Source organism: Marmota marmota, unplaced genomic scaffold, assembly GCF_001458135.2.
Source record: "Marmota marmota marmota unplaced genomic scaffold, marMar, whole genome shotgun sequence".
Lineage (NCBI taxonomy): Eukaryota > Metazoa > Chordata > Mammalia > Rodentia > Sciuridae > Marmota > Marmota marmota.
The window spans coordinates 16,331,486-16,353,340 of record NW_026000026.1 but is presented as its reverse complement, the minus strand read 5'-3'; the positions used below and the strand labels follow the sequence as shown (position 1 = coordinate 16,353,340).

Genomic DNA, 21,855 nt, shown 5'->3' with positions numbered 1-21,855 from the left:
GGAACGTGATGGTCATTATTATCCAAAGTACAGGTATGAAGACATGAATTGGTGTGAATATACTTTGTATACAGCCAGAGATATGAAAAATTGTGCTGTATATGTGTAATAAGAATTGTAATGCATTCCGCTGTCACATATAAATAAAAAATAAATAAATAAACCATAGGGTGAGAGTTCCTTAAGTCAGAAGACTTACCTCTAAGAACTTAAATAAACTGTGACCTTGATCTCATAACTCTGAATATAATCCCCCCCCATCTACCTCTCAGAGCCGCCTTAAGGATCATATTACATAAAGGGCATTTATAGAGGGGCCAGGTCAGGTGTCACTGCATATCAGCGATTCTTCCATTTGGCTGTGCATCCACATGGGTCAGGGGGCTCCTTAAAGCACAGACTCCCAGGCCAAACTCCCAGCATTTCTGATTCACTGGGTCAAGAAACTAGTTCAGAGTATTTTCATTTATAATAATTCTCCGGGTGATATCTGTCTTAATTCATTTGGGTGGCTATAGCAGAATATCATAAGGTAGGTAGCTGATAAACAACAGAATTTATTTTTTAATAGTCCTAGAGACAGGAAAGTACAAATATCAAGGTGTCACTAAATCAGGTACCTGGTGAAGGCCCAGTTCCTGGTTCACAGACCCATCTCCTTGCTGTGTCCTTACACAGCAAAGGAGCAAAGGAGCTCTCTGGAGTCTCTGTTACGAGACTTATGACATCATCACCTTCCAAATCCTCCACCTCCTGACCAGCACACTGAGGATTAGGTTTCAACATATATAAATTTGGGGGGAAGACAAACATTTAATTTCTAGCAACACTGATAATGCTAGTCCAGGGACCACACTTTGAGAACCACACTGCCCTGCATTATTCTGAGAACACTGCTATTTGATGCTGACCCTGTCTTCTTCCATGAAGTATGCTATTTCAACACACAACTTCATGTTTATGTTTTACCTCTTTTGCTGTTTGGTTGGAGTCTTCACCCAGCCTGTAAATTCCTCTGGGCAGAAATGATACCTCCCACATTCCACACTCTCTCATTTTCTGGTTTTGTAAAATAATGAGTACATTTTCAGTGTGATTAATAATAGAATAGGGGAAGGAGAGAAAACTCAGACTACCAATGCCAATAAAGGATAGCAGTCCTGGCATTCTCTTAAAAATTAATTAAGAAGCAAAGAACATTCTACCATCAGAGGCAATGAGAGAAATGATATTATTTTCTTGATGACACACTTTGTAGAATGTGGGTTATTCAAGATTTTAGCTGTAACTTACTTAAACACCAGCATTTCTTGAAATATAATATCAAAAATGGCATTCCAAGTCATAATTTTTATAGTGATAGTCAGATCATTGTGTTTTCAACATGTAAAATCCATTATACAGTTGTGGCAACTGTTTGCAATAGATTGTAAATTTTTATTGAGACGATCATCTTGCAATTGAATTTCCAAATGTATTATATGATCATCAGCAAATAAGTCCATGGGGGCTGATAAAGTACTTTGAATATCATTTATAAAGATCAACTGACAACTCTTACATTTACCCCATGGAAAGAGAGTAGTCTCATCAGTAGAATCAAATCAATTATTTTTATGGATGACGATTGCATTGCAAAACTGAGATAAGGTATTATCCGGTTTAATAACATACCCTTATGTCCTTTTAAAGTAGTAAGTTTCATAATCAGGTTTCAATGAGGAATTTTACCAAAGGCCAGTTTTGAAAATAATTTAAAAAATGGCATCTCTGTTCATCATAGTGCTTCAATAACTTTCAAAGCAATATTTCCAAGAAATGGAAATACTCGCTTCCCTTGGCTTACATGCTACAAGATATACTTCTGAGATATTTAGGGATGGTTCCAGTTAATTCTGCTAGAACATTCAAATTTATTTCCAAAACAGTTGAAAACTCAAATTTGTTCTAAAACACCTGCTCTATCAGGGAGCTGTTTAAGCTTAATGCAAATTATAAGTTTTCTTGTGGATAATTTTGTATGCAAAAAAACATCAGTGAAGTACAAAACTGCATCCAGACAAAATGAGATGCACAAAACAAGCACACACACACACACCCCTAACACCTGCCCACTCCCTGAGTTCACCAGGTGTGCTGTGAGCCACACCGGTCAGTATCTGGTGTATACCCTTCCACCAGCCTCAGAGGGCCATCCTGCTAGCACTTTACAGTATCTCACAGGCTGCCAGCCCTCTGACTTGCACCCCCACAAGGGAACATCTGAAGTTCTCAAGGTCATCTACCATATGTATTATGGTACTCATGCACTTCTTAGCCATTCGACACGTGTAAACTTGTGCCGCCATTTTTAATAGCTTCCTCTCTTTTTGTGTCACTGATGAAGTATGAGGTGCTCCTAATCCCATTATTTTTTTTTCTCATAATTATATGGCATTCATCGTAGTATGGTATTCATCTTAGTATGGGGCACAGAACAGTGATTTTTAGCACTGCTATAACGTGTCACCTTATAGCAGAATTTACATACTTTGCTTTTTGTTCCATGTCTCTCTTCTGAGGGACCCTTCACTCCCCGCACCCCAGAATTCCATCAGTGACCCCTTTTCCCTTGGAAGTCAATACTGCCTTCTTCCCTGAATGGCCCCTCCCCACAGTGCAACACCCCGCTCTGTGCACCATGCCCACAGCATCTACCTCTCTATTCATCTTGATGCAACCAGAGATCAAGGGGGTTAGAGTCAGAAAACCTGAGTGCAAATCCTGACTATGACATTCGCCAACTCTATGACATTGGACAAAAAGTTTTAAGATACTGAGCCTTGATTCCTTCATGTATGAATGGTTACTTAGACTGAAAAAAATAGATAATAATATGATTTGAAAGAAAAACAAAACAACTACATCAACTTCTTCTAATTTCTTGAGTTGCATTCAAAGCCAAGAACATCTTAGGAATACAGTCCCAGTCAAAAGTCCCTTATTAAAAATACCATCAAAGCCAGGAGGCCTCACGAATACAACTGAATCCAAAGGACCCTCCCACATATAGCCCCAGGTAGAAGATTCTTTAGCAACATCCAGAAACTTGAGTGAAACAGCTCCAGAAGCCCAAGGAGATATCGTAGCATCCAGACGGGCCTTAGAAAAACAGCCCCAACCTGGACTTCGCTAGGAGCCAGGAGCCTCAGAGGATCCAGAATCAGAAAACTCTGAGGGACTCAGGCAGCTCCAGAATCAACTTTGAGACACCATCAGAACCAGGAGGCACTGAAGACAAAGTTGGCACCAGGAGCTCCTCAGAGACAAAACTCAAACTATGAACCAACAGTGAAATGACCAAATCCCAGGGTCACCCCCCAGCCATGGATCTTTAAGGACAAAGTTGAAATCAGACACATGCTAGACGTACAACCAGAATCAGAAGGCCACAGAGGTATAGTCTAAATGAGGCCTTCAAGGGACACAGTAAGAACCAGAAGCCCTCAGAAAGTCAGAGCCAAGAACCTTCAGAGAAGCAGGGCTGGGAGCCCTCAGAGGCATGATTAGCACCAGAAAGCCTCAAACTACAAATGATATCAGGGGTTCGCAGAGCCACATCAATAGAGTCAGTGTCCCATCAGAATCACTGCCAGAACCAGGAACTTCTCCGTGACACAGTTAGTCATGAGGTTCTTGGTTAGAATCACAGTCCAGAGCCAGAGGCCCTCTAAGGCCAAACCCAGACCTTGACTCTCTTTCTCCACAGCGTAAGCACACTCACACCAAAGTCACCTGGGCAAGAGGAGGATCAGTAACCCGATGGCCCAGCGGCTCACAATGGATCCAAGAAGAAGGAGGTGGTGCTTACCGGCACATTTGGTCCTGGTGGTGAGGGGAGGCCCCGGTGGCCCTGTGCCACCCTCTCCTGGCCGTGTGAGCAGCACCCGGATCTCGTACTCCACGTCGGGGTCCAGATGCCACAGCTTGTAGTTGGGAGAGTCAACTATGTGGGTCTCGGCCCAGGTGCCCGTGGTCGTACGGTACTCCACCTCCTTCAGGATGATAGGGCCGTCCCCAATGATGGAGTTGGCGTTGGGCTTGATCCACAGATAGGTGGCCCCCACAGCCAGCAGCTCTGGAGGGGCGATGGGGGTGGGAGGCTCTGCAAGACAAGCATCAACACAGGACTTTCAGCCTCTGTGGTTTACAGATGAGCAAGTGAGGGGGAGGGACAGAGTCCAGGCACAGCCGTGTAAAACATTCCTATGACCCTTTTGGACACATTCACCTCCTGCTTTAGTTTTTAGGTTTCTGTCAGTGTAACCTGAGTAGACATTTGTTCAGAATCTATAGCCAACACCTACCATATCTCCTTCATTGAAAGAAGAAAGAAAAAAGAAAAAGACACTGTGGGACATGGTTTCTCCAGTATACAGCAAGGCCACCAGGAGGAATCCTCTGCTTCCTATCCTCAAGTGAACTTGCCTTTACTATAAAGTGAGTTTTGACACAAAATTTGAGGGGATCTGTAGTTTATAAGCATTTTTACATCCAAACACATAGATTGTTAGTAGAAGTCCTCCCTGGAGTGTGATATGAGCCTAGGTTGAATAAGGATGGTGGCCTAACAGGAATTCAGCTGCTTCCACACTGTGGCAGGTTCTGTCCAGCAGAGAAAAAGCCCTTGGCCATAGTGGACACAGTAGGAATCCAAGGTCAAAGGAAAAGTCCTGCTGAGTTACCTGCTCTGCATTGCTACCTCCCTTCCATTAAGTTCCATATTGTCAGCTAAACATGCCAGAATTTTAACAGTATTTATGGTGACCTATTGGAAGAGCTGCAGAAAGGAAGTACTTCTTTATGTGCTTATTCATGTGTGCACATATGTGTGTGTGGAGTGGATACTGGGCATTTAACCCAAGGGCATTTTCCACTGAGTTACATCCCCAGCCCATTTTTTAAATATTCCATTTTGAGACAGGGTCTTATGTTGCCCAGGCTGGCCTCAAACTTGGGATCCTCCTGCCTCAGCCTCCCCAGTATCTAAGATTATAGGCATGGACACTGTACAGAGTTCTTTTGAAATTTTTAGAGACCAGGAAATTTCACACATATTATTTCATTTACTTCTTAGGCAATGTTAATTGCCTCTATTTTTATGGGTGAAAATCTGGGAAACCCAAGCAATCAGGTCATCTAACCAAGGTCAAGAAACAGATAAGACAGGAAGAAACCAACTTCTGCATGCCTTCCCAGATGGGCTCTCCCCTTGGAAGGCTGTTTGGCTCTTGATATCCCTATTTAACAGCAAACTGGATGATTGTTATTCTTATTCTTAACAAAAAGCAGTGAATAATAATAAACAAAATGAAAGAAGAAATAGCCCTCTTCCCCACCAGCCAATGTACCAGGCATTTTTATTTCTCTATGTTCATTCCAATTTTTATTCATATACTTATAATTTTAATGTGGCTATAATAACTCAGAGATCCAGTGCAGAGTTGTTTCTCTTCCTTCATTTATTACATCCTGAGGACTTGGTTTATATGTTAGATGGACTTTGCTCTCACTGTCTTTAATAGCTACAGAATGATCCATCGGGTTATCACACTAATTATGCTCCCATTGTTGGACATGTGACTTGTTCTGAAGTTTTGCTGTTATAAATGATGTTGTAGTGAACATCTTTGTGCAAATGATTGCAGTCCTTATTGTCTGATATTTTCTTAGGACCAAAGGCCAGGAATGGGGTTATCTATCAAGGGACATGAATGAGCCAGTGATTCCTACAGTAAAATAAAAAGGTGGGGTTGAGGAGGTACTTAGGGATGGAGTGCAATGCAGATGTATTCAAGAACATGTCAGTCCCAGAAAGGCTCTGGGCTACTCATATGGGTGAAGGTAAGTATGAGTTCTAGTTTGGAACTCGGGTGTGTGCTTTGGGATAAGACTCACTCAGCATTTCTCTTCTAATTAATTACCTAGCAGTGAAGACTCTTCAGAAACAGAATAATTTTCTGTGAAACAGGGGTGGGCAATATTTTCTCAGTGTGACTTGAAGCAAATCTTAAAGGACAACTTCAGATTGCCTCTATTGTAGCCTGCCTTTTGGTCAGAGAAGGAAATTAAGCAGATTAGTCAAGGTATATGCTTTTCTTTAGAAAGCCATGGGGGTTATTACTCAAGACCTTGTTATCTCAAAGGTGTTTGCAAATTGATTTTTGGATAATTTGTTCCAGGTAGAGAAGTTAAGTTGGCAGGCAGATAATTTCTAGGCTCATCCTTTGTGCATTTTAAATATAAAGACCCTTTGATCGCCAATATCAACCCTCTAGAGTTTCCATCAGTCTCCAATGAGGCCCCCAGGGTGATATTCTGTAGCTCTGTGATGACGCTAACTAATTCCTTAATATAATAATTCACACACTGGCCCTGGACAGATTTAAGAGCAGCAGACTTTAATGCTTTGGGGGCCCAGCAAGTGGTTACATTAAGCCCTCTTCCATTGACTGTTCACCATAGTTTTCTGCTCTTCTACTTCAGTGTTTTCCATTTCTGATCATCAGAAAAATAATAAGGTATTTATCCTCCCAAATGTTGTGTCTTCTCACGTGTTTCTAATGGTAGGTCAAGAATAACAGCAAACATCTCCATGACTGTATAAATGTCCTATGTCAAATAACTCGCGGGTTCACAAGTTCATGTGTAGATTGGTCATGGAGACTAGTCACCGTGATAGATTTTGTATGTTCATTATCATGTCTCTGTTTCTGGCACCAAGAAGTCATCAGATTATTGCTTTGTTTTGTCCTTTTCCTTTCAGTGGTGGGTTGGTGTACAGTTGGCATTCTTAGCCACACACATGGACTGGTGGTCCATAGAGACAGAAGCAGGAGTAAGACACAGAACATATATATTATTAAGCAGCATGATCTTGAAAATGCATAGAAAACTCATGTTTACTTGTATCGATCCTCCTCATACAAGATAATGCAGTGAATGTTACATGGCCATAAAATCAAATTTAGAGGACGAGAGTGATCCCGAGACCACTAGAGTCATTGGGAAGGAGACAGAGACCCAGGCAGAGCTGGGTTAAGCTAGAAGAGTGGGAGGAGAGCAGCAGAGCTCGAGACCAGAGGGCTGCCCCTCCCCACCCCCTCTTGTACTTGAGATGTTTGTGTAATTAACCAGAAGAGTCTTTAAGGAAAGTCTAAACCAGTAGTTTTTACTTTTTGGTAATAGGTCCTGAAAATCTCATGGGAAATTCCAAACTCTCTTCCCAGGAAAATTCACAGCAGCACATTACCTGGAGTTCTGTACACCATTTCAGGAATCCATGAACCCTGTGAAACCCATGCATAACCCCTGCTGGGTCTATGCCAAGAACAGAAGGAAATATCTGTGACCCAGAGGCTGGGAAGAGTACCACTAAATATTAGTCAGAACTGAGCCTCAGAAAATTTGGTAGAAATGAACCTCCAACCTTGTACCATTAACTTCTAATCAAGTAATTCTATTGACACCCTCATTCAGATCTTGAAGCCCTGATAGTTTCCTAAAAACAGGTTGGGCAGACACATGACTGTTCTCATCCGTGAGTCTTTTCACACAAGACACAACCAAGCCCTCTCTTTCCCTGACCCCTGCCCAGTCGACTGTGCAAAGCCTGGAGTAACGCTTTGACATCTGATAGCATCTGTGCTCACAAAATTTGGAAACCAATCAAGAGGGAGGCAGATTTGCTTCTAGGAAGCTGCAACCTGAGCTGAGAGATGGCCTCTATTCCTTCTAGTCAGACATCAAAGCACGTTACGGTGAGGACAAGGACCTCATGAGCGGACCACAGGACCTGAGCGGCAGCTGTCCATGAGCTGCCTGCCAGAGCTCTCCTTCCACGTGTAGATGGTGAGGTGACCTCTTAATGTGATTCAGCCTCATCCTCAGGCAGCAATCTCCAGACCAATTCTGTCTTTCTTTTCCCTGCTGTGAGCACTTGTAACAGTTTGACTCCCAGAAATTCCCACAGAGAGCAAAAGTGCTTCAAATAGCCCATGATCCAGTGGTGTGTGTGTGTGTGTGTGTGTGTATTGTCTGCTCCAGTCAGAAATCAAACATTTGAGAAAAACTGTATGTTTCTAAGATGTGAAGTGGGTCTTGACACGGTTCAGGTGAGGATGACTGGGTCTCCAACACTTCCCAATGCCCCTTCCCTTCACCTGGCTGCCTCCTTAATTGCATTTCAACTTCCTGAGTCACAGAAGTCCTCAGGAACACCCTGCCCCAATCCACCTGCCAACATGGGCACATAACAGACACACATGTCCACCATGTTCCCTTCCATTCTCTTACAAATGCCACTTATCACACATGGACCAGCTTTCCTTGCATCTTTAACTTAACCATACTTGTTGTTTTCCAAATCTGCTGCATAACTTCTTAGTTGCATAGACCACAGGTCTAGGCACCAAGGTGTTCCAAAGTGCCACTCCAATTAGCTAGTCTACGAGTTTGTAAGTAGTGCTGTTTCATTAAATAAAATGGCTGGAGGATCCAAAGATGAATGGAAACTCAACAGGGCCAGGGTCCTGGCCTTACCAGATATGTAACCCTGGTGGTCCATAGAGATAGAAGCCACCCAATCTTTGTACTTCTCAATATTTTTACCTTGAGAATAGAAAATAAGATTGGCTTATGATCCATGTTGTAAACGTCTCTAAACTTTGTAATTGGCCCACAGTGTCCTCATTGGCTCTATCCTGACTGGGAGATCCCAGGAGTAGCCCTGACTCCTCACTGTCCCCTAGACTAAAAACAGACAGTATCCAATCCACCATAGGTGCCCACAGGAACAAGTTTTTATGTCCTTGCCTGATACACAGCCAATAGTCAAAAACACTTGAAATCTTATTTAACTGGGTAGAAAATTATTTCATAGTCTTTCCTAAAAACAAGAGGTTATAGGGGAAGCAACAATGAAAATGGATAAGAGGAAGAAGGAGAACATTACAAAAAGTGGAAGAATGGACACCAAGGCTAAGCATTGCCAGTATTTAGGGGGAAAGACATCAGACAAGTAGCACTGAACAGCAATCAAAGACATAATTATAGAAAACTTTTCTGAAATGAAGACCCAAGTTTGCAGACTATGAAGAACACAGTGGGTTCCAGATGAGATCAATGATAAGACTCAAGCTTACCATGGACTAGTGATATTTTTTAAACACAAGACTCACTAAAAATTCCCACAAGCATCTAAAGAAATACATCTGCCCATCAAAATAAAAAGACTAAAAAATGAGTTCCCAGCCTTGATCATTCCAATATGAAACACCTGTACGTGTCGAAGAAGATGGTGATAATAATAAGTATGAATGACAGCAGTGGCAGCTACCATGTACTGCACATTCTTAGGCACCTGTCCCTGCTCTTAGCACTTTAAAATAGTGACTGACTTAATTTTCACAGGAACTCTGTGGGTAGATACTATTGTAATTCACACATTTCTAAAATGAAGAAAGAGATATACATTAAATAACTCAATCAGTGTCAAACAATCAGTCATTCAAAGAGCAAGGATTGGGACCAGGGCAGCCTGCTAGGGGTCTTCACTCCTAACCATTATTATCTGGACAATGGTATGGCACACACTCAGGTTTTACAGGAGTATTTCATGTGCCAAGAATGTTATGGCCAGATAAGTTGTGGCGTGTTTGTGAAGTCCATAGAAAGACACTCAGATTCTAAAATAAATAAATAAAATGCAGAAAAGTGCTGTCTACTTACTCTTCCTTAGAGAAAACGAGTTGAAGGTATACCCCAGGGCACCTTGGGATGGATCATGCCATCACCTCTGGGATGAGGATCTGGGGTACTATAAGGATGGGTCCTATGCGGGGGTTAGCTAATGAAAGGCCCTTCTTTCTAAGATCCTGGAAGAAGAGAGCCACCTCACACCACATTGAGCTGGACACAGCCCACACTGTGAGAAGACGGAGCTCCGCACCCTTCTTCCAGATGGCATTTAGTTAACACTTAAGATCAAGCTGCTTCACTCTGAAGGGCCAACCATGGCTTTGGTGACCATCCTGAAAATGGACACCACAAATTCCTCCAGAAAGATGTCCTCCTCAGACACCCTCCATAGGCACAGAAGTCTTAACTTCAACTAAATTCAAGAAAATAAAATCTCACCTACCTAAACCCATTAAAACATCTAGATATTAATATACCGACATGTTGATGGTTCTTCTTAAGGTTGTAAGGAAATGGCAGATTTCTTTCCTTTTTTCCTTTTCTTTCTTGTTTTTCTAAAAACACCCTCCAATAAGCCTTTATTGGCTATCAATTATAAAGATAAGCATTTTAAATAAATAACTTATATCTTAAGATTTTATTTGTATGACCCGCCAAATGGTTCTTCACAGCCAATCTCCTCTTCCATCTCCCCAGGAACTAGGTAGCAGGAATCAAGTGTCAGGAATCAACTGTTCCATTTGTCCAGCCAGTTCCCCACCAATAGCTCACTAGCAAGGAGAGGTCCTGGCCACTTCTGGCCACTGCTCAAGGAACTCCATCTGCGATTAGAGTTGACTTTCAAAGAGTCCTGTGATTCTACTTAGAGTGCTTTACCTGCTTCCTCTTCCGTTTCCCTACAGTGACCCATGAAGCAAATAATAGCACTTCTATTTTATGGAGGTGGATATCAAGGCTGATGCTTGATGTGTGAGAGCAGATACAGGTAACCAGCCCATCCACTCTCACACCAGCAGTAATCAGAAACAACATTGAATCCCTGGTCTTCTCAGAGGCTGCACTCTTTCCTCAGTAGTAAAGTGTCTCATGTGCAGTGAACCCATGGAGTTCCAGCTCCTTGGACTGTGAAGACACAGAGTAAGAATGCTCCCTGAGGATTAGCTGGGTGCCAGGCACTGTGCTGAGGACTTTAGATGCACCGTGTCACTTAATCCTTCTAAACGCATTCAAGCAGGTGCTATTATCAATCCCATTTTATATATGAAACAAAACAGAAAAAGCAAACCTAAGGCTTCAGGAAGTTAATTGATCACAATTACCAGGCTAGTAAGAGAAGGAGCCAGCTTTCAATTTTGAGATTCCAGGGCGGTGCTTGTATTCACTCCACTATACCAGCTCCTGCTAATAGATTCCTGTGGTTGAGGGAGATTAAGAACCTTGTCTGAGGCCACAAAAGTGGAAGAGAAGGAGAAGCCAGATCTGGAACTATCTAGCTCCTTGTTAAGCCGGCAGCAGTAACCATAGACATGGGAGGTACACAGGACATCATTGTATATATCTGCTTAATTCCCCAGCACGTGCCTGTGACTTAACTGTGACTTAACTTGAAGACCTACAGGGAGAAGGAGCACACTTGTCCACACAACAGGTGAAGACTCTTAAAAGTGAGAGAGCACACCTGGCTTCCCAGAGGAGACCTCTCTCACCCGCCCAGGTTCACTGTCCACTGACTTCTATTCCCCCCCTCCCAACTTCACACACAAGTGACATGAAAGTAGCAGATGTCTCTGCTTGTGCTGTTCTTCTGCCGATCACTCTTCCTTTTCTCAAGCCACCTGACTTTTTCTTGTCCTTAAAGGTTTAACTCTCCTCTGGGATGACCCTCTGGATATTCTCCCCCCTGAGACTGTGTTCTCTGTGTTCTGTGGTATGGTAGCAGGAGGTCCCAACAAGCTGAGCCTGAGACGAGGATTCTATGCAAGTGACTGATTGGAGACTTTTCAGAAGGAGGCAGGATAGTGCAAAGGTAGAAGCGGAACAAGGGATTGGCGTTTGATAGCAGACTAAGTTCCACATAATCCCACGGGAGCTCTAGACACAAACCACACCACAGATTTAGTCTTCATTGAGGGAAGGGGACCAGAATTGTGTGTCCATAATTGGCTATCAGCTGCTCTGGGGAACAGAGGCATCACCCTCCGTCCCCAGACAGGCAGCTGTCACAAGGCTAAGGACAGGGATTCGGAGTGGATGATTCCTAGGAGTTCTGTAACAAGGGACCACAACTGGGTGGCTTAAACAACAGAGATTTATTGTGTCATAGTTCCAGGGGCTGGACATCTGAAATCAAGGTGTCAGCAGGACCCTGTTCCGTTGGCAGGCTCTAGGAAACAATCCTCCCTCGCTTCCTCTAGCCTCTGGTGTTCGGCAGTCCTGGATCTTTGTTGGCATTGCCAGCATCACTCCCCTCCCCACCCCCGTCTTCATGGTGTTCTCCCCCATCTGTGCTCTGTGCACAAATTTCCCTCTTCCTATAAGGACTCCAGGCATATTGGATCAGGGCCCACTCTACTCTATTTGGCCTCATTTTAATTTGAATTATCTCCATAAAGATGCTATTTTCAAATAAGACCACATTCCAGGGTTTCAGGAAAAAACATGAGTTTTAAGGGAACATTATTCAACACAGTACAAGAGGGAACAAGAATCCTTTAGCTGCCAGTACTCATGGCGACAGGAGAGAGGTACACAGAGACGGACAGCCTGCCCTGCCATAGAGAGGCTTCTCATTGGTGCTTCCTGGGTACATGTTCATCCCAGAACTTGCACACTGTATGTAGGCTACCTGATGGGTCTCCCCAGACTGTGAAATGTTCAAGGACATGGACCAAGGGCATTTTTTTCCAGTGTCCCCAGGCCCTTGAGTGGGTCTTCCGTATGCATCTCCCCAGTATGATGGTCCTTGAGAGCAGGAGTCATGGACCCTTACTATTCTATTTTCTGGCACAAATATTGTTAGTTCTTAGGATCCTAAGCAATTTATTTCTACGATGTGGTTTTCACTATTTTACTATCCTCATCATATTTGAGTCTATCTTAAGATGGAATTCTAGCATCAGAATTGAATGAGTTTGAATCCCAGCTCTGCTACTTTTAGCCCTATGTTCTAGATGTTGGTAGCACTCAGCCCACATTCCCTTGATCTACCCCAAAGACCTCTTGCAGACTTCTTGGTTAGCACCTCCATGCACAGGTGACTGCTCACCTCTAGCACTGACATCTCTCCCTGCTAGGTGACTCTCTACTGCCATGGGATTATGATTGCAAGACAGACTGATGTGCCAAGGTGTTACCATTCCCAGAAACAACATTTACCCACTGAAATACGAAATTTAAGTGGGTAGGCATCCCAGTTTCCTTGGACATTGGTAGGACAATGGGATGGTTTCACTCAGTCTTTTAAATGATCCTGGTTGAATTAAACATTGGTATCCCCAGGGCTACAACTCATTAATGCACCCTTGAGGGGCCTTCCTCCTATGCTTCACTTCTGCTCCATTTTATCAACAGTCCCTTCAACTTCCAGATAAACTACTTTCAAATCTTTGTCTCTGGATTATGGAAAAATCCGACCTAACATATTATGAAAAGCAAGGCATGTTACTTAACCTTTCTGTGTCTCAGATGCCCCAACTATAAAATGGGGATAACAATAACACTTCTCTTATGGGGGATGTCATTGAAGATTAACTAATGATTATATTTGATACTCCTAGAATAGTCCTAGCACATAACAAGTACACTGTGTTGGTTACTATTATCATCACACTCCCACCAGCCACTAGCGGGCAATTCAGCAGTCACTAGCAACTTAGATGGCATCTCCACTTTGAGCTCTCCATAGAGAGACAAAAAGATTCCATCAAATACTTTCCCCTTCCTATGTCATGATAAAGTGGATCCATCAGGGGGGTATCCCAACCAGTATTTCTGCAAGAAAATAAATTTAAGGACTTATTATTTGTGTCCCTCCAAAGCTCCTGTGTTAACGCAGGATTGTTCAGATGTGAAATGATTAAATTAAGAGAGAGATGCGACCATTCAGTGGACTAATCCATTTGATGGACTGATAATTTGCTGCAATGAGCTAGGCAGCTTTCCTCTACCACCCCCTTCCACCATGATGCTCTGCCTCATTTGGGGCCCCCAGTGATGGAACCAGCCTCCATGGACCAAACCTCTGAAACCATGAACCCCAAATAAACATTTTCTCCTCTAAGTTGTTCTTGTCAGGTGTTTCGATCACAGACACAGAAAGCTAATTAACACCAAGCTCAGCCTCAGTCTACTGAACACAGTCACGTCACAACCCAGGAAGTCATTTAGAAATGCATAATTCCATAACGACTTAGCACTAGATGAGATTTTATGACTTGCAACACCCTATCTGCACAGCCCTGGGCTGTTCTTTCTCCCCTAGCACCTCATCATTTTCAAGATTATGCTTTGCTGGGCCACTTCCCCAAATTAAGAGCAGAGCAATCACTCTAGAAGAGCCTTTTTTTTCCTTGCCTGCTAATCAGGAGTTCACAGAAAGCTTAAATCAAGAGTCCTTCTTCTCCAGAGAGGAGAACCAGGATTGTAAAGCTATGAAATAAGAGGCCACACGGCAGAAGCAGCTTGTCCCAGAGCAGTAAAGGCATTCCTTGCTTTCTCTGTCCCATTTGCCCAGCAGCCCTGCCATGGGGAATTGGGTAAAAGGAACTCATGCCTTCTCCAGTTTGGATCTCTGAGTTCCAAAGACATCCCGGTCTATACCCCAGTACAATGGTGAAGCCTGTTATTATCACTACAGCCAGGTAACTAATTCTCCCAGTGCTACGTGCCTAGTGTTATACCAAGATTTACTTATATGAACTCATTTATTCCTCATATCACACCATAAGGTAAGTATTATCAGAGTTGTAATTTACAGAGAAGGAAACTAAAGGAATGTGCTAGTTTTTTTTAAATTTCTGGTCTTTTTGCCTTCAACCCTACTCTTATAATCAGTTCAATGACCCTGAGGCTGGAACTCCTCAAACTATCCTCTTTCCAGACTCTTTTACTAGCTGGTTTTGGCTTTGTCCTAAAGATCAGACACTCTAGAAGGAGACTAGAAGACAGAAGAGGGAAGGAGATGCTCTCTTCCTGTATCGAGGTTATTCTAGCAACAGGACAGCTGTGTACTGGGCTTCAATTTCTTCTGGGCTTATAGAACCCACATCACAGCATCTCTTTAGAGTTACCAGAAGAGGAAACAGCAGTTTCCCGATAGCTGAAGAAGGATCTTCCTCTTCAGAGGTTCCAGCACTAGCTCTAAAGGGCTCTTCCTCCAGGTGTCTAGGACCCATAACTCCACCTCCATTTCTTTTGGTTACCCAGCTGCAGATGTAGTCCCTGCTTCCTGCCATTCTTGGCTACTCTGGTGTCCCCTTTTGCTCTGGCAAACTTCCACCGCTTTTGCAATGAATTGGCATCAATAGGAAGCTGTTTGAAATACCTGGTGTGATTTGGGGATTCCTGGATGCTGACTAATACAGGTAGACATTATAAGCATTTTCATTTTCTCCATGAGGAAAGTAACACACAAAAGTTAAGTGTCTTTCCCAAGGTCCTGCAGCTAGCACACAGTGGATCTGGGATACCCAGGCTGCCTTTCCCTGGAGGCTGTGAATTTAACCATTGCACTCAACTGCTCCAGTATCCTCAACCCCCAGGTCAGCTGCAGAGCAAAGCAGGTAGATGACAGGTGGTGAGATAAGGTCCTCTGTTCAACAGTCAAGCTCTGAGGGTGACTCTGCTGTGTTCTAAAGATAGTGGTCAAAGCAAATCACTGTCTCCACCCTAGAAGAACCTCAGACACTAGAGAGTGAAGCAGATGCAAAATCAATGAGCTACAGAATAAAATGGCTTGGCAGTAGTAAGTCCAGGGTCTCATGCACTCAGAAGGTGCACAGAATAAGAGACCCAAATATGTCCAAATCCTAATCCCCAAACTTCTATAGCAAAAGGGATTCAGAAGATGTGATAGAGGCAGGGATTATGAGTGGAGAAGAGTATCCCAGGTTGTGCAGGTGGGTCCAATGTAATCACAGGGTCCTTATGAGTGAAAAAGGGAGACAGCAGTCAGAGAGAGACTGAAAAGATGCCCCACTGTGGCTGTGCTGAGGAAGCAAGGGATCACTAGGCAGGAGAGCTGAGGGCCTCTAGAAACTGGGAAAGACAGGGAATGGTTTCTCCCTTGGAGCGTCAAAAGAACACAAGATGCCCTGCTGAGCCCTTATAGTCTTCTGGTAATGATGCTCTAAGAAAACAAATTTGTGTTGTTGTGGGCTACTGAGTCCATGGCAATCCAGTGCAGTCATAGGAAACTAATACAAAAGGAGCTGTCAAGATCTGACGGAGTCCGTGAAGGCTTCCTGGAGAAAACAAATCCTGAACCAGGTCTTGAAAGGAAGGGAGAAGCTAAAAGTAATCAGTGGGAGGAGGAGGCCTTTGCAGAGATGAGTAAAGATGGGGTCACTCTTGCTAAGACTCACGTGAGGAGGGGAGACAGGAAAGAGTCAAACAAAGACAATGGCAGGAACCAGGTCTGAAATGGTCTCCATTCTGAGGCTTTGAAAGTGGTCATGTGACACAGGCATGTGGTCATTTGGGACAAGTCCTCTGACTGTAGGGAAGAGAAGAGTCTAGTGTCTTCGGGAGAGACACTAGAGTCAGGAACCAATAAGGGAGTCATGTCAATTACTGAGGAGAGAGATGATCAGAGGCCTAGCACGATGGCCATGGGGCTGGGTGGCAGAGTCAGAAGAGGCAGCAGAGGTTTGGGAGACTGAGTGACAGGACCTGGTCACTGAGTGAATGTGAAAGGCAAAGGAAATGGGACTGATGCAGGCTAGTCTTCAACAGTCTGGGTGAATCCTGGCACAGTCTTTCTTTGACCTCCACAGTGCTTGCCTGGTCCTAGTAGATATCGTCCTCAGGTCACAGCCCAGCACCCAGCCCTCTGCACCAGCTTTCCATGCCATGCCCAACACCCTACACTTACCCCGTTGTATCTTCAATTCACTTTCACTACCAAGGGTAGTGTGGCACACTGGAAAGGCAGGATCACTGGATCAGAGACAGATTGACTCACAACTCTAGTTAATTGTGTGACTTCAGGAAAGTTACAGAAGAACCCTTGAGCCTCAGACTTTTCCCATGCAAAATCAGGGGAAAGGATCTCATCTCACCGGGTTTTCTTGTGAAGATTGAATGTAAATGTCTGAAACAAGACAGGCTTTACATAAATGTGAGCTATTTCTTTCTCCCATCTCTACCGGACTTGGTTTCTTACACTGGTCTTTGTCTCCAACCCAGAGCCCTCTCCATTAACAGGCCATTCAGACCAGCTTATCAACCCTCCTGTGACCTCTCCTCCCAAGCTTCTGAGCAGTTGAGGCATTTTGGACTCATGTCTGAGGTGATAGTATCAATTTCGGCTTCCATGCACGAGGAAGCCACACATCACTGGGACCAGGAACTCACAGCCAATAAGCCCTGGGGTAGCACTGCAGCGCCTTACCAGAGTAAGTCTGAGAAAAATGAAGAGTAGAGGAAACGAACGTGCTGAGAGCAAGGGAAGAAACACACAATTCAGGGCAACCTGAGACCAGGCAGCTCCAGCAGTTGCTATGCTACCAGCCACAGAGAAAAAGGCACACACAGAAGGGGACTGGGGCTTTAGAGATACTGTTATTGTGCAAATTTCTCTCCTTGGCCTATCCCTATGTGCAATGGGGAGATGCATAATTAGTCTCTAAGCTGCTGAAATGGTTAGAAGTAACTGGAAGTATTGACTCCTCTGAAGTGTCAGGGAGGGGTGTCCAGATGGATTAAGAGGCTTATCCATATAGCCTACTCAGTTTGAGGGGAGAGTTTAAGAGATGATTGGCCCCTTTATGTAAAGGAACTGAAAAATTAGCTTGTTCCAAATCCCTCCTCGTTCCTGTAGGGCTGCCTGCATGCTCTGCCATCCCCAGCCTGAAGAGACTAAGCAGAACCTAAATAACTGCTCTTTGGCAAAGGGTTTTAAAACAAATAATCCATCAAGGTCCCACAGCCAATGGGGCCTTTTACCAGAGGCCACCTGAGCTCTGGAAACAAAAGTAATGGCTTCATGCTGGTAGCCTCCACAGTCACTAGATTCTGCTGTGGTTGGAGACAACGAGGAGATGGGGAGGGGAAGGCAAATTCACTGCTTATGACATTTCAGACACTGTTGTAGATATTTCTAACATATTTTTCATGCATTTCTCAAACATAGGCACAGGGAACCCAAAGAAATATATGATTTCCATGGAGTTATACACTGAACTGAAACATCTTATACACTGAGCTAAAACATCTTTCCAGGACAAATTCCACTCGAAGATGTAGGATAATTATGTTTGAATTTTTACACACATAAAAGGCTTCAGTGAAATACCACCTCCACACAAGTTTTAGGCAGGAGCACAAAGAGAAGAAATATTTCCACATTCACCGGACAAGCCTAGGATAATGATCATACCCAAAACTCACAATGGTATCGCAAAATGTTATACTTTCAGGCCAACCTCTCTCATAAACATGGAGACAAAAATCCTACACATTGTATTAACAAACCAAATCCAGTAATATCTATAATGAATAATGGCTCATGAACAAGTTGGGTTTATTCCAAGGCTGTGATATTGATTTAATATTAGAAAATCACTCAGTATAACTCATTATATTAACAAACTAAGAGATAAAAATCATGTAATCATCCTGAGAATGGCAAGGAAGCATTTGGCAAAAGTCAATATCCATTCATGATAAAACCCTTAGCACATGAGGAAGAAGAGGAAAATCCTTAATCTGACAAAGAGTGTTCAAAATATAAATCTAACATCATCATCAATAGTAAAATACTGAATGTCTGCCCCTGAATTCCCTGATTCTATTAGATGTTCTAGCCAGTGCAATGAAGCAAGAAAAAGAAATGAAAGACATAAAGATAGGAAAGGAAGTAACACAGCTTTCATTATTTCCATTACATGATTGAATATGTAGACAAATTTTTTAAAAAATCTCAAATTATGAGGAAAATTAACAAGTGAATTGGACAAAGCACCATATATTAAAATCTACAGGTTAGCTACATTATAAAATAAAATGCAAAAAGTGCCACATACCCAATTAATGGCAGCAGATACCATAAAAATGGTGAGTTTTAGGGAAGGGAGTAATTGACTAGGAAGGGCCATAAAGTAACTGTGATACCAAAAATGTTTATGCCTGTATTTGGAGGATGGTTATATGGATGCTTATGTGCACTTTATGTCCTTTTCTGCATTACATTCTACCTCATTAATAAAAAAATAACTGTCCATGAAAGCATCAACAAAATATAACAATACTTAGCAATGGATATACACATAGATGTTTATGGATAAATGTACATGTAATTCTCTATTCTGAAAACTAATATTAGTGAAGTAAATTTTAAAAGGCCTAAATAAATAGAAAGATATTTCATATTATGATCCAGAAAATTCAATATTATAAAGTTGTAAATTCTCCTCAAGTTGAGCTATATGCTTATTCTAACCAAATATCTGACAGTCTTTGTGGATAATTTGACAAATTAATTCTGAAATTTATATAAAATGCAAAAGGTTAGAAAAACTCAAAACAATATTACAAAGAGTAAAGTAAGAAAAAGTAAGAAAGGCTTATATAGAAATAGGCTGGTGTAAATTCTCTTTGGCTCATCCAAAGAGAGATACATAAGTTATCTCTCATATTTAGAAAGGTTCACAATTCATACAGTTTACATTTTAGAATATCAAATTTCTCATTAAGTTCTAGTAATTTAGAAAGTAAAGTATTAACCAAAAATAGAAAATCCGATCAAGAAAAAGAATGAAGTGCAGAAACAGATCCAGCTACACACATAACCACTTTGTTTATGATGAAGATGGCACTTCACTGTGGGAGAAGAGTGGTATTCTCAACAAAACAGGTAGGAAGATGTAGGCATCCATATGGGGAAAAAATGAACACTGAGCCCTACCCCCACACCATATGCAATGCAATGTCAATTCCCATGTATCATAGACCTAAAGCAAACAATAAGTCTTTTGTAAAATAGGGTCCTCCTGACCTTGAAGTAGGCAAAAAATTTTAAATAGATACAAAAACCATAAGCCATGAAGACAAGCATTGATAAACTGGACCACAAGGGTTCTCCTGATATAGCCATATCCTCCTCCTTCTCTACCTTTATTCCTTGGGATTGACTGATATGGTCTGCATTTCTAACAATGACAATACGTGGTCTTTTAGGACTGGCTTTTTTTTCACACAGAATAAAACCATGGAGACTATTGTGTGCCTTATTAACTCATTTCTTTTTATTGTTGAGAATTTTTCTGTGTTATATATGTAGCTGGTTTAACCTTTCACCCAATGGAGGTCATCTGGACTGTTTCCAGTCTTTATTATTATTATTATTAATAAAGCTATGATGAACAATGAAGGACAGGTTTGGGGATGAAGGTCAGTTTTCCCTTCTCTGAGACAAATGCCTTAGAGTTTAATTGCTCAGTCATATGGATTTAGAACTGCCAAACCATTTTACAGAGTGGCTATGCCATTTTATATTCCCACCATCAACATATGAGGAACACAATTTCTCTCCACCTCTGTTGGTGTTACTCTTTTTAAGACTTTCTGATAAGCAGTGTAGTGGTGTCTCGATGTGGTTTTTTGTGATACTGCCCTAATGGCTAATGACACTGAATATTGGTTCAAGTATTCATTTGCCACATGTATAACCTCTTCAGTGAAATGTTTGTTCATATCTTTTGCTCATTTTATAATTTCTTTGTTTTTTTTTTTTGCTGTTGAATTTTAAGAATTCTTTATAGATTCTAAATATTAGTCCTTTTTCCCACAGGTGGTTGGCAAACATGTTCTTCTACACCATAGCTTATCTTTTCATGTACTTTGCAATGAATCTTTTTTAATAAATAAATAAATATATACATATATGTATGTATGTGTATGTGTATATATATTTAGTTGTAATTGGACACAATACCTTTATTTTATTTGTTTTTATGTGTGCTGATGATTGAACCCAGCACCTCTCTCGTGCTAGGTGAGTGCTTTACCGCTGAGCCACAATCCAAGCCCCTGCAATGAATCTCCACAGAATAAAAGTTTAAATTTTGATAAGGTTCAGTTTATTGATTTTTTTCCTAGTTATAAGCTATACTTTTGATGTCAAGTCTATATTAACTTTTTACTTTGGATTATACATGAATTCATCAGTGCACACAAATTATTTCAGAAACCTCAGAAAATTGTGTTCAATCAACATTCAGTTGACAAACACAACTATGCTTGGTTCTATTTCCTACCACAGAGAGTTTCTCTATAACACAGAAATGCTGAACAAATAGGCCTATGTTGTTTTGAAAGCTTCGGTGGCACTCTTCATTATTTTTTTTAAAAGCATAGTATTTTAAAAATTATGTTTTCAATCAGTTTGATGGATAGCTCTTTAAAAAATGGGAAATTCAAAGAGTATGCTCAAAATTATTAAAAAGATGTAAGACAGTAAAACTCAGAACAACCTACCACCTGGGAGGCAGGAAGCCAACGGGATGCTGTCCTCCAGGATCCTGTCAGGGAATCTGACCAGGAAGAAGGCAGAAGTACAACCCCCAATTCACCTAAGGATTCAGTACTGAGCAGCTGTCAATCAGGAAAGTGTACAATACATTTAAAACCTTATTTAACATGTAGCTTTTATTACTGAGGAACTTCCAAGACCTAAAATTCAGTATGTCCTATGCAAGAAAATGCCGGGCAATATGTGCATGAGACCATGACTTTTGTGGTGACAGTTAAAGACCAGTTATTGTGGGCAGCCTCTAAAATGGCTCTCAATGAACACTCCTCCTGGTGTCCACGATCTTGTGTAAGCCCATCCCTTTGAGTGTGAGCTTGTGAGACTACCATCTCATTTGCCTGCCTCTCCCTCTCCTTCCTTCTCTCGTC

General features: G+C 42.1%; 1 protein-coding gene across 5 annotated transcripts in view; it reads right to left on the bottom strand.

Moving 5' to 3' along the window:
• The window catches only part of Ptprt (protein tyrosine phosphatase receptor type T), a 783,764-nt gene that overhangs the window by 599,771 nt on the left and 162,138 nt on the right, over window positions 1-21,855 (bottom strand). For all 5 annotated transcript variants that reach the window (XM_048810927.1, XM_048810928.1, XM_048810929.1 and 2 more), the window contains exon 6: window positions 3,851-4,144. In XM_048810927.1, the coding sequence (XP_048666884.1) occupies window positions 3,851-4,144 (294 nt within the window). The remainder of the gene's footprint in view (window positions 1-3,850; window positions 4,145-21,855) is intronic.